This window comes from Rhinolophus ferrumequinum, chromosome 21, assembly GCF_004115265.2.
Source record: "Rhinolophus ferrumequinum isolate MPI-CBG mRhiFer1 chromosome 21, mRhiFer1_v1.p, whole genome shotgun sequence".
Classification (NCBI taxonomy): domain Eukaryota; kingdom Metazoa; phylum Chordata; class Mammalia; order Chiroptera; family Rhinolophidae; genus Rhinolophus; species Rhinolophus ferrumequinum.
Genome location: NC_046304.1, coordinates 35,768,402 through 35,782,608, shown reverse-complemented (window position 1 = coordinate 35,782,608; position 14,207 = coordinate 35,768,402). Strand labels below are relative to the sequence as shown.

General features: G+C 48.4%; 1 protein-coding gene and 3 non-coding genes across 4 annotated transcripts in view; 2 read left to right on the top strand and 2 right to left on the bottom strand.

The window, feature by feature from the left end:
• LASP1 (LIM and SH3 protein 1) overlaps nt 1-5,194 on the bottom strand; it is a 35,902-nt gene extending 30,708 nt beyond the window's left edge. Inside the window, exon 1 of the mRNA XM_033090001.1 lies at nt 4,996-5,194. Coding sequence (XP_032945892.1) covers nt 4,996-5,064 — 69 coding nt within the window. The 5' untranslated portion in view covers nt 5,065-5,194. The remainder of the gene's footprint in view (nt 1-4,995) is intronic.
• A 747-nt stretch (nt 5,195-5,941) lies between these two features.
• On the top strand, nt 5,942-6,013 carry TRNAC-GCA (transfer RNA cysteine (anticodon GCA)). The gene has a single exon. It is a non-coding gene; the product is annotated as a tRNA-Cys (tRNA).
• Nucleotides 6,014-7,649: 1,636 nt separating this feature from the next.
• On the bottom strand, nt 7,650-7,721 carry TRNAC-GCA (transfer RNA cysteine (anticodon GCA)). The gene has a single exon. It is a non-coding gene; the product is annotated as a tRNA-Cys (tRNA).
• A 3,255-nt stretch (nt 7,722-10,976) lies between these two features.
• TRNAC-GCA (transfer RNA cysteine (anticodon GCA)) lies at nt 10,977-11,048 on the top strand. The gene has a single exon. It is a non-coding gene; the product is annotated as a tRNA-Cys (tRNA).
• The last annotated feature ends 3,159 nt before the right edge of the window (nt 11,049-14,207 follow it).

The following is a 14,207-nucleotide window of genomic DNA, read 5'->3' as shown; positions in this document are numbered from 1 at the left end:
CCCTGCCTGGGCCCCCGCCTCCCCCCACCCCCACAGAGGCCTGCCAGGAAAAACATTCTCTGGAATCCAGACCATGACCCACTTTCACACACATCTGCAGGAATACGCACTGTCCTAGGACTGGGGACCTCCAAAGCTGCCTCCTGATTGATGCGAGGAAGACAAAGGGAGGGAGACGGACATCCCCACCCCAGCAGATGGCCAGGATCCCATCCTGGAGCCAAGCAGAGGGGAGCAGAATATTCTGACCAGGCTGGGGATACAGGGCCGACACCCAATCCAGGGATTCCACAAGACCCCTCTGGCTGCCTTTTGAAAGGGAGCCCCCATACAAGGGGATGGTGCCCACTTCCATCAGTAGCTCCTCTCCACCTCACCCCCAGAGACCGCTTGCTCTCAGCTAGATACACCAGAGGCTGGGCATAGTCATCTGTTCCCTTACAGGGAGCTTGGGAGCAACATAATGGAAATGAGAGTAGACTAAGTGCCTCCAGGGTGGCTACTGAACTCGGTCTGTGCATCTGTAAAGTGGAGCTAAAACCAGGGTCCCACAGAGTGCTGGGAGGAGTAATGAGATGACATGGGCTCCAAGTCTAGCACCACGTGCTGCTTCACGTCACTCCCTCCTCTCTCTGGAGGAGGGCTCCAAGGTTCAGGAATATCCAGCAGCTTCTGACACTGTGTCCTCTTTGGGGTAGGAAAGTGGGTGGTAGGGAGGACAGAATATAGTGAGTCATTCAACAGCCCCTGTGGGCCAGGCCTGGACCGGGCATCCCAAGGGAACCCCATCTCCTTGATGATAGAAACCCAATCCCTATCTCAATCAGGTCTGATGAAGAACACAGTCAGGGAAATAACTACAGGGAAGTCGCTACAACCCCACAACGACCCTCTCTGCCTCCTGAATCCCCTGCTCTGTGAGACCTGTCTGAGAGCAAGACTTCCCCCTTTCTTAAAGTTCCCAGGTAAGAAGATTTCAGAGACGCATTCCTGGGACTCAGGACTCAAGGGAGCAAAGCACACCTCTGGGCAGGTAACTCTAATCCTTCCTGCTGCCCTGGAAGTCTACTGTTTGCCTTTCACACAAAAAATCAGACCTCTGGTGCCTGTTAGAAGCCTCTCAGCCCAAGTCCCAAGCTCCAGCACTACCCTCAAGTCTCCCTTGCCTACAACTCCAAGGCTGCAACCCCCTCCACAGAAAACCCACTCCACAGAAAGATAAACAGAGGCAGATGGGGGCAGATGCAAGATTCGCCCGTGCACTTGGGCAAGACTTGGGCCAGCCTTTATCTCTCTGGAACCACTGTGGAGGTGGGGGAAGCACTGCCCACAGCTCTGGGTGAGGAGGATGCGGCCAGCTTTAGGTCACTGTGCCTGTAGCCTGGCATCGTGCCGCCTGCACCCAGGCTGCCTGGAGTAGCTATGACTCAGGGTTGGAGTATGAGACCTTCCTCTCCCTTCCTGTAGCCCAGGGTTAGAGTTTCTCCCTTCTTCAGAGGCAACACCAGCCCCACCCTGGCTGGGTCACCAGCCTAGTTCACTTAGCCACCTAGGCCACTGGCTTAAAGGCGCAGACCTTGGCTGCTGCCCTCCACAAATTCCCAGGGAGAGATGATAATTCCTAGTGCCCCAGCTCCAGGCCAGAGCCCAGGCCAGGGCCAGGAAGGAGCGGCACCCCTCTGGACACAAATGAGACAGTGTAAATAAAAGTACTTTTTGCAAACACAACAGGCAGAAGAGCTGAGCACAAAGAACTTTAGATATGAATTCCAGCTCTGGCTGAGAGGGGAATGAGCCACAAAACCTACCTGAGCCTCCATTTATGGGGTTCGTCATTTATAGGGGCAACCACATCTGTTTTGTGAGGATGCTTTGAAGACCAGGCCTGGCACAACGCAATTAGTAGCCACTATAAATGGATGGCCACAAGGTGATGGTGGGGTACTCCCAGCTTTCACTAGGAAAATGGGGCACCACAGCTGCAAGGACTTGGCTCCTTTTTTTGTGTCCAGCCCAGCCTCCTTCTACCTTGGCTGCCCCCTACGGGGTGGCAGAGTGGGGTAGCAGGGCGGAATGGTGTATGGTTCAAACAACCAGAGGTGGGGAGCCCTCCTAAGGAGGGATTCCAGGGGAACTGGAGCCTACCAGTCCCCTACCCTTCCCGAATGAATATTTCCACCTGTTTTCAGGAGCCCAAGAGAACAAGCCAGGGGAGAAGGACAGGGCAAGATTCTTGACAACACAGGTCCCCAGATACAAATGCTTCCCAACAGGGTCTGGGAGAAAACGCCACCTCTCTCAAAATGTAGAGGACATTTTGAGACAGTCTCTGTCCCTCCTCAAAAGCCCTGGGGAAGCCCTCCAGAGTGCCTGACACAAAGTAGATGCTCAATATTTATGAAATGAATGAGCGGATGAGGTCACCCTCTTTCTCCCCCAACTCTAATCCCATAAATCCTCTGGGGAAGCGAATCTCAACCTCCTTCCTCAAACACCATCATCGGTAATACATATTTATCCAGGATGCAGGGCACACTGGGTACTGCAGGTTGGGGGCAGGGTGGCCATCAGAGGTGACACGGCCTTTATGCACCTAAGCCTTTGGGAGATAAGGCTCAGGAAGGAGAAAAGGCCAACACCAAGGACACAGCACGTGCTTTGAGTCACATTGTGAGCGACATGCCCTGGGGAAATTGTAGTGAACCAGGCAGGTCTAATTTGACTTTCGATAGTAAATGGGAAGCCTTGGGAAGTTGGTTAGCAACCTTGCCTACAGGGACTAAATATTTTCCCTCCCAGGTCTCAGCCCTTGCGCTACCAGTTCTCTAGGCGGAAATGCCAGTCCTTACTGCCTGGAGTTGGTTAGAAGGAATAAGTCTGATACATTGAGATTCCAGGCCTCCTGCTCAGTGCAAGGGAGGTCTCCCCAGGGCCATTTCCTATACAGAGCGCTAAAAGGAGGGAGAAATCACCAACTCCCACTTCCCAAGGCAACCCCGGCCTGAATGTCCTCTTCAGCTAGGGCAAGAGAACAGTTGTCTGGGGAGGGCACCTTGCAGGATCCCTGCCCCCCTCCCCTCTGACACACAGCACCAGCACCAAAGTTCTTTACAAGGGGGGCCAGCTGTGGAGCTAGACAGAGTATCCTAAAAAGGTAGGGAGGACACAGCCTATACCACATCCCCTTCCGGGCACTTTAGTGCACTGCCCCACCTCCAAGGAAATGACATCATCATACCCATCTGACAGATGGTGAATACTGAGGCTTAGAGCCATTTATAAAGCTGGTGGGAGCAGACCTGGAATGAGGACCGCGTCTCCCAACTCCTGCGCTAGCAATCCTATATTGCTTCTGCCTTATGTGGGTGAATGTGGCCACAGCCTCTTCCCATTTAATGACTGTAGAGAAAAGGGGCACAGGGAACTCGTATCTTGAGTTCCAAAAGGCCAAAATCCCTACCGCCAGAGAAGGGCAAAAACATCAATGTGCAAGGACAGATATTTCTTCAGTTAGTGCCTCCAAGCTCAAGTCCCGCCCTCCAGAGTTTGGCACGGTCATCAGGAAGGTCAGCACCCACATCCCTTGTGCCCACATTGGAATCCCACCCCCTCACCCTGACTCAGAGGCCAAAGGTCACTGAGGAAGCTCAAATCCCAAAAGGAAAGGGAGAGACAAGTATCCAAAGAGCTGTCCTTTCCCAAACAAAAGGTGGCTCCAGGTGGGCAAAGAACTTGGCCCCAGGTCTCTGTACCCCTCTTCCATCTCATACCCTCCACCATTGCCAGTTCAGATGGGGAGGGAATATTTAGACTTGGAGCCAGCTTTGGGAGGTGGGTGAAATGCACGATGAGGAAGGGGACAAAATCACAGAGGCCCCTCCTTCAGACTGGGGCAGGATGCAGAGGAGAGGCAGATTTTGCCTCAGGATCTAAGGGAGCTTAAAAGAGGACTGGATCCGACCCCAAAATACTGGAAACACCCAGTTCTACTCTCAACCCCCCTCCAAAAGTATAATGGCAACCAGATGAACAAGTCCAGTTGGGGGGGGTCGCATAAGAGCCCCCAGGGGACAGTGAATTTCCAAAAGGCCACCCTCCCCACCCCAAACACTTCCCCTATTCTAGTCTACTCCAGAACTCAGCCAACCCCACCCTCCATTGAGGAAACCTGCTTTGAAAAGTTAGCTCTCTTTGTTCTACAAGCCGGTCTCAAGCTCTGAGCACAATTTCAGATCTCTGTGAAGCACCCACCACCACCACCTTATTCCAGCACCCGACCTCGCCCGGCTCTGGCTAGGCGGCCCAGTACCTCGAGTTGGCCTCTAATTTGAGGTGGGGGCTGGGAAGCTAGGGAAGTCTGCTAATCCATTAACTGCTGAACCACCAAGGGGTGTGGGGCTACAGATGGCCCAAAAAAAGGGGTCTCGCAGTGGGTCTCAGGTCTTATCCGCCGCCCAGTTCACCAGAGGCAACACTCGCCGGCTGATAGCCCCCGCCCCCTAGTCTCCAGGCCAGGAAGACTGGCCGTTCGCAGTCAGAGCGGACCGTGTCGCTGGGCCCCCCAGCCTCTGCCCCGCCCCCCCGCCGCCCCCTCCCCCAGGGCCCCGCGCTTCCGCCTACTTGGCGCTCGGGGCGGCGGGGGAGAGGGAGCGGCAGTCTCCTCTCACTCTCCCGGCCCTAGGGGGCGGGACTGCACCCCTAACCTTCCCCCAGCCCCCACCCTGGGGCCTGTCTTCCCTATCCCTCTTCCGTCCTCCCAACCCCGGGGCACAGAGCCCTTCTCCAGTAGTGGCTGCACGCCACGCGTGGACTCCTTGCCTCGCCTTGGATCTCCTGGTTTCCAGACTAGGATCTGTCCCCAACACCCCATGACACCGCCCTCCCTCCCTCCTCCCAGGATCGTGGGGATGAGGCTGCATAGACCCGTCTCTCCCGCCCTAATCTGGAGCATTACTCGGTGATGGCAAAGACGCGTCTCCGGGTCCCGAGGCTCACCTTATCCAGACAGTTCACCTTCTCCGTGGGGTACACGATCTTACCGCACCGGGCGCAATTGGGATTCATGGCTCCGGGAAAGGCTGGGGCGTGGACGCCCGAGCTCGCGCGCGTTCTCCTTCCCCGGAGTGAGCTGGCGGGAGACAGTGGTGGCTGCAACTACACAGAAGGCAGCAACGGCGGCTGGAGCTAGGGAACTGGCCTCCGCCTCCGCCCTCCTTCCCCTAATAAACACAGTGGGGAGGAGGGGCTGCACCGGGGCGGGGACGCGCCGCGGGCGCGGGCAGCGGTGCACGCGGACAGGCGCGCTCCCGGGCTACGTGGGGCTGCGCGGGGGCGGGTTTCGGGGAGGGCTGCGGGGTCCCGGGTGCGCGCCTAGGTGAGTCCCGAGGGCCCCTGGTGCCCCGGGACTACAAGGAAGTAGGCACCCTGGAGGCCAAGTGCGGGCAGCCGGCTTTGCCCAGACCCTTTCCCGCGCTCGGTGGCGCGGAGCCTGTCTGGCCGCACATTTGAGGGACTCCGGCTGCGGGAGGCGAGCAGACCCCTCGCATCGGTCAAGGGTGGGGTTGGAACCCTCCTGAACAGCCGATTAGATTCATCAAATTCGGGAACTTTCCTTTGTACCCGTCGGTACCTGGCATGAACCTGCAGACGGGAACCCCCCCTTCCCCGCCCCTCAGCTTCCCTTCCCCCCCCCTACATCCTTCCCACTTTTGTAGGGCGGAACCCGTCCCTCCCTCCAGTTTTCAGCGCCTCGCAGCCCCGGCTAATTCTTCCTTCCCTGCGCTTCTAAGGTGCAGCTCTCTTGGGGTTCCCCAGATTCAGGCACTTTCTGCTTGGCCTCCTTTCCTCCTTCATTCCTTTCTCCTCATCCTTGTTTCCCTCACCCTCTGTGTAGCAGTGTCTTTAGGACCCAAATATCTATTTCCAGGCGCAATTGCGGCGCGGGGGTATAGCTCAGTGGTAGAGCATTTGACTGCAGATCAAGAGGTCCCTGGTTCAAATCCGGGTGCCCCCTTGGTAGCTTTTCTTCCCTCCACAACTAGCATAATCCCTTCTTTCTTTATTCTTCTATTTTAAAATTGGGTCCTAGATTTAAATAAAACAAAAACGATTTTCAAAAGTTCCTTCCTCATTTTCCAACCCTAGCAGAAAGATTTCGGTTTTGTTTTGTACACAGCAGAAGGAGGAAGGGTGGATGTGCACACAAATCAGGTACAAAAACTGCGCGTCACGATTGCTGGCGCCAGAGGTGTCAGGATTTCCGCGAACACGGGTTCCGAGGACAAAATGACTCCCCAAATTGGCGTTGCGTTTCTTATGGGGCTGTGGGTGGGTCGGGGGAAAACCCACAGACAGCCTTCCTCCAACTTCAACTTTATTACCAGTGACGTGGACGCGCTGTGTTCACTCTTCATGGCACAGGTAGAGTCAATGCACTTTGAGAACATTATTTTGGCCAATGTATGCCCATAAGCTCATTTTAATTTACAAAAATAAAGTTGCAAACTTAATGCAAACTGACATAAACCGATGCAGTAGTTCTCAAACTTGAGCGTGCATCACAATTACCTGGAGGGCTTGTTAAAACACCGCCCAGTTTCTGATTCTGTAGGCCTAGAGTGGAACCCTGAGAATATGAATTTCTAGCAAGTTCCCAGGTGATGCTTATGCTGCTAGCCAGGGGACCACACTGTGAGAACCATTAAACCAGTAATACAAGGCTATCGAGTTTCATAACCTAAAGGTGAAGACAGACATCTATTGGGTGCCTCACTGACAGTATCACGTTGGGCCAGAAGAAAACAGTGTGAAGAGGGTAAGAGCGTCCCCTTCGATTTTGCCCCAAAAAAGGAAAAATAAAGGAGAAAGGGAAAGGCATGCTGCCTGGGTCAGGGGGCAGCTGCGATATTTTAAACCCGGAATCTGGTTGTGTCATCCCTCGGGGCCCCAGGGGAATACCCCAGGCGCATTTTTCCCCCATGGCTCCCACTTCTGTGAAATGCGTAGCAAGCCTAGACATGGAGACTGAGCAGAGCTGCTGTCCGGCGCAAAGCCCAGACCTGAGGTATAACCAACTTTTCACCCCTTTCTTGGACACCAGGCCTCGAACTTACAACCAGGAAGTTATCAGGCTAAAGGCTTGCCTCTGAGCTAATATGAAGAAAACTGTCCACTTTCCACCTTCTATCTTATATCTGTGTATGTCTTGTTAAATTTTGTGATTATATAAACCTTTTGAACTTGGATTTGTTCTCCTAGTCTTCCAGGTCAGAGTATGAACTAGGCAAAACAGTATTGCCCTGCACCGACACTCCATTTTTACCCAAAAAGAAGTTAACAGTTTATGTGAAGATGTATTGTGCCTTCTTCCTACCGGTACCTGTTGGTACCTGTTGGGAATAGACGTGGACTTCTCACCTCTGAGTGGCAGCAAACACCTTAGAGGTGGTAATGTGATACTTCCGGGGTACTCTCTACTTCTCAGAGATTTCAGGAGCGGGAGATATTTGAAGGGGAAAACTTGGCAAGGAACAAGGGATCTTATACCAGGGAATTTTCAGAAATATTGTATTCAAGAGCCACGGAACTTTCCGGTTATTCTGGGATATACCTGAGTATATACCTGAGTGAGAAAACGTGAAGGGTAGGTTAGGGGGCACCCGGATTTGAACCGGGGACCTCTTGATCTGCAGTCAAATGCTCTACCACTGAGCTATACCCCCTCTGCTGGCTGCCAGCTGTTTGGTAAATTCTTTTTACACCAAGCCCACATTTTTTTGTACTGAAAATTATTCATTCAAAATTATCTAATTCTTACTAGGCGATATTGAACTTACTAATGATGAGGAACAAAATTAAAAGACCAACTGAAGATAAGGCCTTTTGAAAACGTGAATTTAGGTACCAATCTGCCTTTCCTAGGCTCAATTCTTTATCCACAATCCCACCCATCAGTTTACTCTAAGAAGTCAGAGAACAATCTCTTGCAAACCTGAATACGGACTCCTTTCCCCTAGTCTTTCTCAAAAGAATACAAACACCAGCTAAAAAGATATCTCCACTGAGAGATCTTCCCTGGCTATACTCTCTAGTAGTACCTCTTGTGTTTCCCTGAAAATAAAACCTAACCGGAAAATAAGCCCTAGCATGATTTTTCAGGATGACATCCCCTGAACATAAGCCCTAATGCGCCTTTTGGAGCAAACCTTAATATACAATCTGGTCTTATTTTCGGTGAAACACCGTATATGTCCCATTCTAGGTGCAGAACATACTTTCAATAGAAAGACACAAAGATCCTCACTCTCACTGAATTTAAAATCTAATGGAGACAGACTAGAAACAAAAGCACACATGAATAAACAAGGAAATACCCAGGAATGACGAGGGGGGCTATTTCAAGTTTGAGAATCATGGAAAAAGACTTTTCTGAGGAGGTGATTTTGGAGTTCAGACCTGAGTGACGTGAAAGAGACAGCCATTGGCCATGGGGTGGGGAGGGGCATACCAGGGAGAGGAAATGGCTACTGCGGAGGCTCTAGGGCTACAGTGGCTGGAGGAAGATGGACAAGGGGAAAGCAATTCAAGAGAGCTGGAGAAGGAGCCAGGGCTGTAGAGGGCCTTGTAGGCCAAGGTAAGGAGTTTGGATTTTACTCCAAATGGATGAAAAGCCAGCATTGTATAGTTTTGAGCAGAGGCATTTGAAATCATCACCCGTACTCCTATGGGAAAGGTTTATAGGAGGTCAAGACTAGACATAGAAAATGCATATAATGGAATATTATTCAGCCTTAAAAAGAAGGAAATCTGTGACAACATGTCACATTAGGCTAAGTTAAATAAACCAATCATAAAAGGGCAAATACTGCATTATTCCACTTGTATGAGAGACCTAAAACAGTCAAACTCACAGAAGCAGAGAGTAGAATGGTGGTTGCCAGGGAATGAAGAAAGAGAAATGGGGAGTAGCTAATGACTGGGTATAAAGTTACAGTTATGTAAGATGAATAAATTCTAGAGCTCTGCTGTACAACGCTGTGCCTATAGTTAACAATATTGTATTGTACATTTAAAAATCTGTTAAGAGGGTAAATCTCACGTTGAGTGTTCTTATCACAGTAAAGGAAAAAAAGAGTGGACACAGAGACAGGTTAGGATTCTATTGCAATAGTGCTGCTGAGAGATGGTGGTGATATCTTAGATTACAGTGGTGCATTAGTTTCCTATCACTGCTGTAACAAATTACCATAAACTTATTTACTTAAAACAACACGAATATATTATCTTACAGTTCTGGAAGTCAGAATTCCAAAATCAATTTCACTGGGCTAAAATCAAGGTGTTGGCATGCCTGCATTGCTTCTGGAGTCTTTAGGGGAGAATCAATTTCCTTGACTTTTGTACCTTCTAGAGGCCTCCCGAACTTTTTGACTCCTGGTCCTTTTCTTCATCTTCAAAGCCAGCAGGGTAGCATCTCCTCACTCTCTGAACTCGGCTTCTACTCTTATATCTTCGCTGTCTCTGACTGTGATCCTCCAGCCTCCCTCATTATTATGACCTCTGTGATTACATTAAACTCACTAGGATAATCCAGGATAATCTCCCCATCTCAAGATCCTTAACTCAATTACATCTGCCTGCAATGTCCTTTTTGTCATGTAAGGTAGCATATTCACAAGGGGGTTGGGATGTGGACATGTTTGAGGGCCACTGTTTAGCTTACCAAGGTGCATCAGCAGAGCTGGAGGGGAGTGCTGGCATCCAGACTGAACATAGCAGGAGAGCCACACTCTTCCTGTACAGTGGATGGCTTGGGGGAAATGAAGGAAAGAGAAAATCAAGAATGACTTTTTTTTTTTTTTTTTTTGTCTTCACTCTCTTGGTGGATGGTGGTGTAGTTTCCTGAGATAAGGAACACTGGGAAAGGAGTAAATGTAGGGGGGAAAAATTCAAGAGTTTCTTTTTAAAACTCTTACACAGAAAGTAATAAAGTATAGCTTCCTATCCTCATGGACTTCACATTCTAGGATGGGGTCAACATGTTAAATTTGAAGTGCCCTGCAGACTTTTAAGAGGAGATGTTAGGTATGCAATTGGAGACCCAGTTAATTCTGGAATTCAGGGAGAGGTCCAAGTTGGAAATGCAATTTTTGGAGTTGTCAGTGTATAGTTGGTAGCTGATGAAAGAGATGGTTGATTCCAGAAGTGTGCTAGATTTGGTTCATACCAGCTTGTGATAACCGATGGTTAAATTTTCAGGATTTTTTAAAGCCAGTTGACTTCTCTTTGGTAGCTTAAAATCAGCAGGTAGGAGTATTTGCACCTTGGGAGATCAGGCCCCCTGGAGCATGTTGTTAGTCATTTACCTGCACACTACTGCCTATAACTGCTTCTAATTTTCTCCAAAAAGGAAGAGGCGAGCTCTTCCGCTAAGAGAGTGAGGAGGAGATTCAAGGTGTGGAAGGTTTGAGACAGGAAGGATTTTTTAATCCAGGGGAAGCCTGTTGATATTTGAAGCCTGTTGATATTTGAGGAAGAGGAGGAAGTGACTGAAGATACTGGAGAGAATGGAGACAATGAGGGCACTTCTGGTACAAGAGCAAAGAGGGAAGCACTTCCTCTCATGTGCAAAGCACTGGGCTGGGGATTCAATGCAGCTCAGGTTGGAGGCAGGAAAGATGGACATTAGACTTGAAGAATCACCAGATGCCAGAGGTAGAAAAGGCTGTAGTTAATGTAGGAGACGAATCCCATCGCACACACCCACAGGTCCTTCAAGCCTGAGTCAAAGCGGACTTCGCTCTTTTCTCCCACCACTTGGGTCTGGATTGCCTCTGCAATCTTCTTTTAGTTCTTTACTACTACTTCGGAAAACCTGAAGCAATTGATCATAAATACCAAACTATTGTTAATCAACACAGACGATGGCTGGCCAGTGAACACTATAATTAAGCTGTATTCTTCCCTTTCCCGCTAGAGGGGGTATAGCTCAGGGGTAGAGCATTTGACTGCAGATCAAGAGGTCCCCGGTTCAAATCCGGGTGCCCCCTGGTGGCTTCCGTTTTAAGCCTTACCAATATCAAGATGGTAGCAAAGGGAAGGTAGCATTAACGAAGCAAGTATTGTCCATTCTGCGATGTGTTCTGAAGATCAAAAAATGAATAAACGTCAGCCTCATGGATTTCAGTATCTGGGTTAACGTGTAAACAAAGGGATTACTGTAACAAAGTGATATCTGCAACATTTCAAATGTGTCTTAGGTCAGGTTCTCAAGTGTAGTGGGGGAACTGCTGGGATATCCTTGAGATCCTTTCTGGTAGGAAAATAGAATTGTTTGCTATTATAATAGTACATTATTTACCTGTTTCACTTCTGTTCTTTCAAGAGTATGCAGTGGAGCTTTCCAGAGGCTACATGATGTGTGGTATCACAACAGATTAAATATGGAAACATGAAAATCTAGCTGTCATACATTAAACCAGATAGTAAAGGGATTTCCAAAAGCATGTAAAGCACAACTCTTCTCGTTAAATTATTTTTGATTAGGAAAATGTAGTTATTTTTCAGACTTATTATCTTAAATGAATTAACAAATAATTAAACATTCACAATTTTAATTTCTAATCTGATAAATGTCAATAGATGTAACCCATATAAAACAAAACTTTTTGGGATCCTCAATAATTTAAGAATCTAAATTATCTTCAGATGAAAATATTTGAGAACCACTGCTCTATGTAAAGAGGTGGCTCAGAGGGAGAATGCTGGGGTTGTGAGATGGCACAGGGAAAAGATGGCATTTGAGGAGAGTTTTGAAGAATGGGTAGTGGAGAAAGCAAGGAAGAGTCCAGAAATCCTAAGCAGTTTGGAGTTGTTGGAGTGTGAAGTGTAAAAGCAAGGTGACAGGAGATGAGGCCAGGGAGAAGGTAAGTCCTTTCAGGAAAAGCTCTAATGCTAAGGAACCTGGACTTTATTCTATAAGCACTAGAGTGCCAACACAGAGTTTTAATCCATGGGAGGTATGGTTAGACCATTTAGAGGCTGTTACAATAGCCCCTGAAAGGCAGACCTTTGGGCAGAAAAATTTAGGAAGTAGAGTCAGGTCAGTAGACCTTGGTGATTAGGTCTGGGAGCCTGGAGGAAGAGGAGAATCAGTTGTGCCCCTGCTTTCTGTTTCAGACATTGGTTGTAGCACCAACCAAGAAAACTAATACAGGCAGAAGAGCAGATTTTCTGAGAAAATCATGGTTTCTCTTTTGGACATGTTGGGTTTGAAGTGCCTGTGGGATAGAGGTGTCCCAATCACCAGTTTCATATGCAGATGCTCCTCAGCTTATGATGGGGTTATGTCCTGATAAACCCATCATCAGTTAAAAATATCATAAGTCCAAACTGCATGTAATACTGCATTGTAGGGTGTGGTTGCTTACCCCGTGATCACATGTCTTACTTGAAGCTGCAGCTTGCTGTCGCTATCCAGCATCACTAGAGAACCATACTGCACATCACTAGCCCAGGAAAAGATCAAAATTCGAAGTACAATTTCTACTGAATGCGTTTTGCTTTTGCACCATTGTAAAGTCAAAAAATCATAAGTCAAACTGTCGTAAATGTGGGACCATCTGTATTGGCTACAGTTAAGCAGAAATGTCTGGGCTAGAGATATAGACTGGAGAGTGATCAGCATATAGACAGTAATTGAAGCTGTTGGGTGGGTGTGACCACCCAGGGAAATACAATGAGAAGGGACCACGAGGAAGGAGGAGATAGCAGTACAGCATAGTGACGCAATTAAAGACACTCATGAAAGACGACTTCCAGAACTGCTTCAGAAAGTGGCAAGAATGATGGGATAAGTGTGTTTGGAGCGAGGGTAGTATTTGGAGGGGGGTTAATGGTAACGTGTCTTTTACTGTAATAACTTTCTACATTTAAATATTAACCATAGTTTTTGATCATGCCTCGTATGCCAGGTTCTCATAGATATTGAACTGGCTAAGGACAACCACCTGAAGGTTCGTGGATTTTAAGTGCTTTTGGCTCACTGAAGCTTAAGTGAGGATTCCCTTCTGTCCCTTGTCACAAGTTTAAAAACCTCAGAGTTTGTATAATGTAACCATTTGGGGTCTGCTGTTAACTTGGACTAGTGTTTAACTCCTTTATGCAATAAACTGAAAAGAGGTATGCTGTCTGGTCTTCGAGTGCCTCATTTAAACAGAGGTCAAGCAGTAGGTGCCTGGCAATGTCCAGCCTGAAACAAAGCAATAACATGATGTTTCAGCCAAGCCCAGAGCCCCAAGGTCACAGCGGCTCTGTCTGGCCAGAAGCTCATTGGCTCTCCCTCTGCAGAGTTCCCGGCCCTAAGAGAATGTCACCACCTGAACAGCCTTCGGTGAAGCTGAGAGGAGAGAGGATGGGGCAAGACAGCAACTGCAGCCTCCGGTGGTCAAACATCCCTTGGTGTCTCCAACCTAACTGGGTGGGTGGAGCTTAAAGCAGCCACCTTCCCTCTAGTGAGGCGATAGGACGTCTGGCTTGCTACCAAGGTCTTTTCCACCAGACAAATCCTAGCTAATCGATGTCCAAACACCAGAATGTGAGGCCAACCTTCTATCAGAGTAAAACTTTTGACAAGGGAACAAATTTCAAACTGATGTGTCAGTCATGTACCTAGCTATATAGCTTGCAACTTTCTAGTAGCAGTTGCCTAATGCCATATGAAGTAAGCTGATCCCCCCCCCTTCAGTTTTAATGTTATGTAAGGTATTTAAACACTTATTTAAATAAAACTTGTTTTCAGAAAAAAATGAAAAGGTAAAAATAGTCCCAGTGTGAAATGCTAGGTATGCTGACCTTTCTAGTATAATTTCAGTTTATATAATTTTGAGTATAATTTCAGTCATTACTGCTACTGCTACCACTTGAGTGCGAACCACCATCATTTCTCTCAGGGTTACTGGAAGAGCTTCCTAACAGATCTCCTTACTTGTATCCTTGTGTCCCCTTCCACAGTTTAGTCTCAATTAGAGACTAACAGTCTCAATTAGATCCTTCTGACATATGTCAGATCATGTCCCTCTGCTTAAAACAGGGAAATGATTCCCCATTTCAGTCCACAAATGCCAAAGTCCATAATGGTGTCCAAAGCCCTACATGATATGATTCCATTACTTCCAACCTTGTGTCCTACTACTCTTCCCTTCACTTAT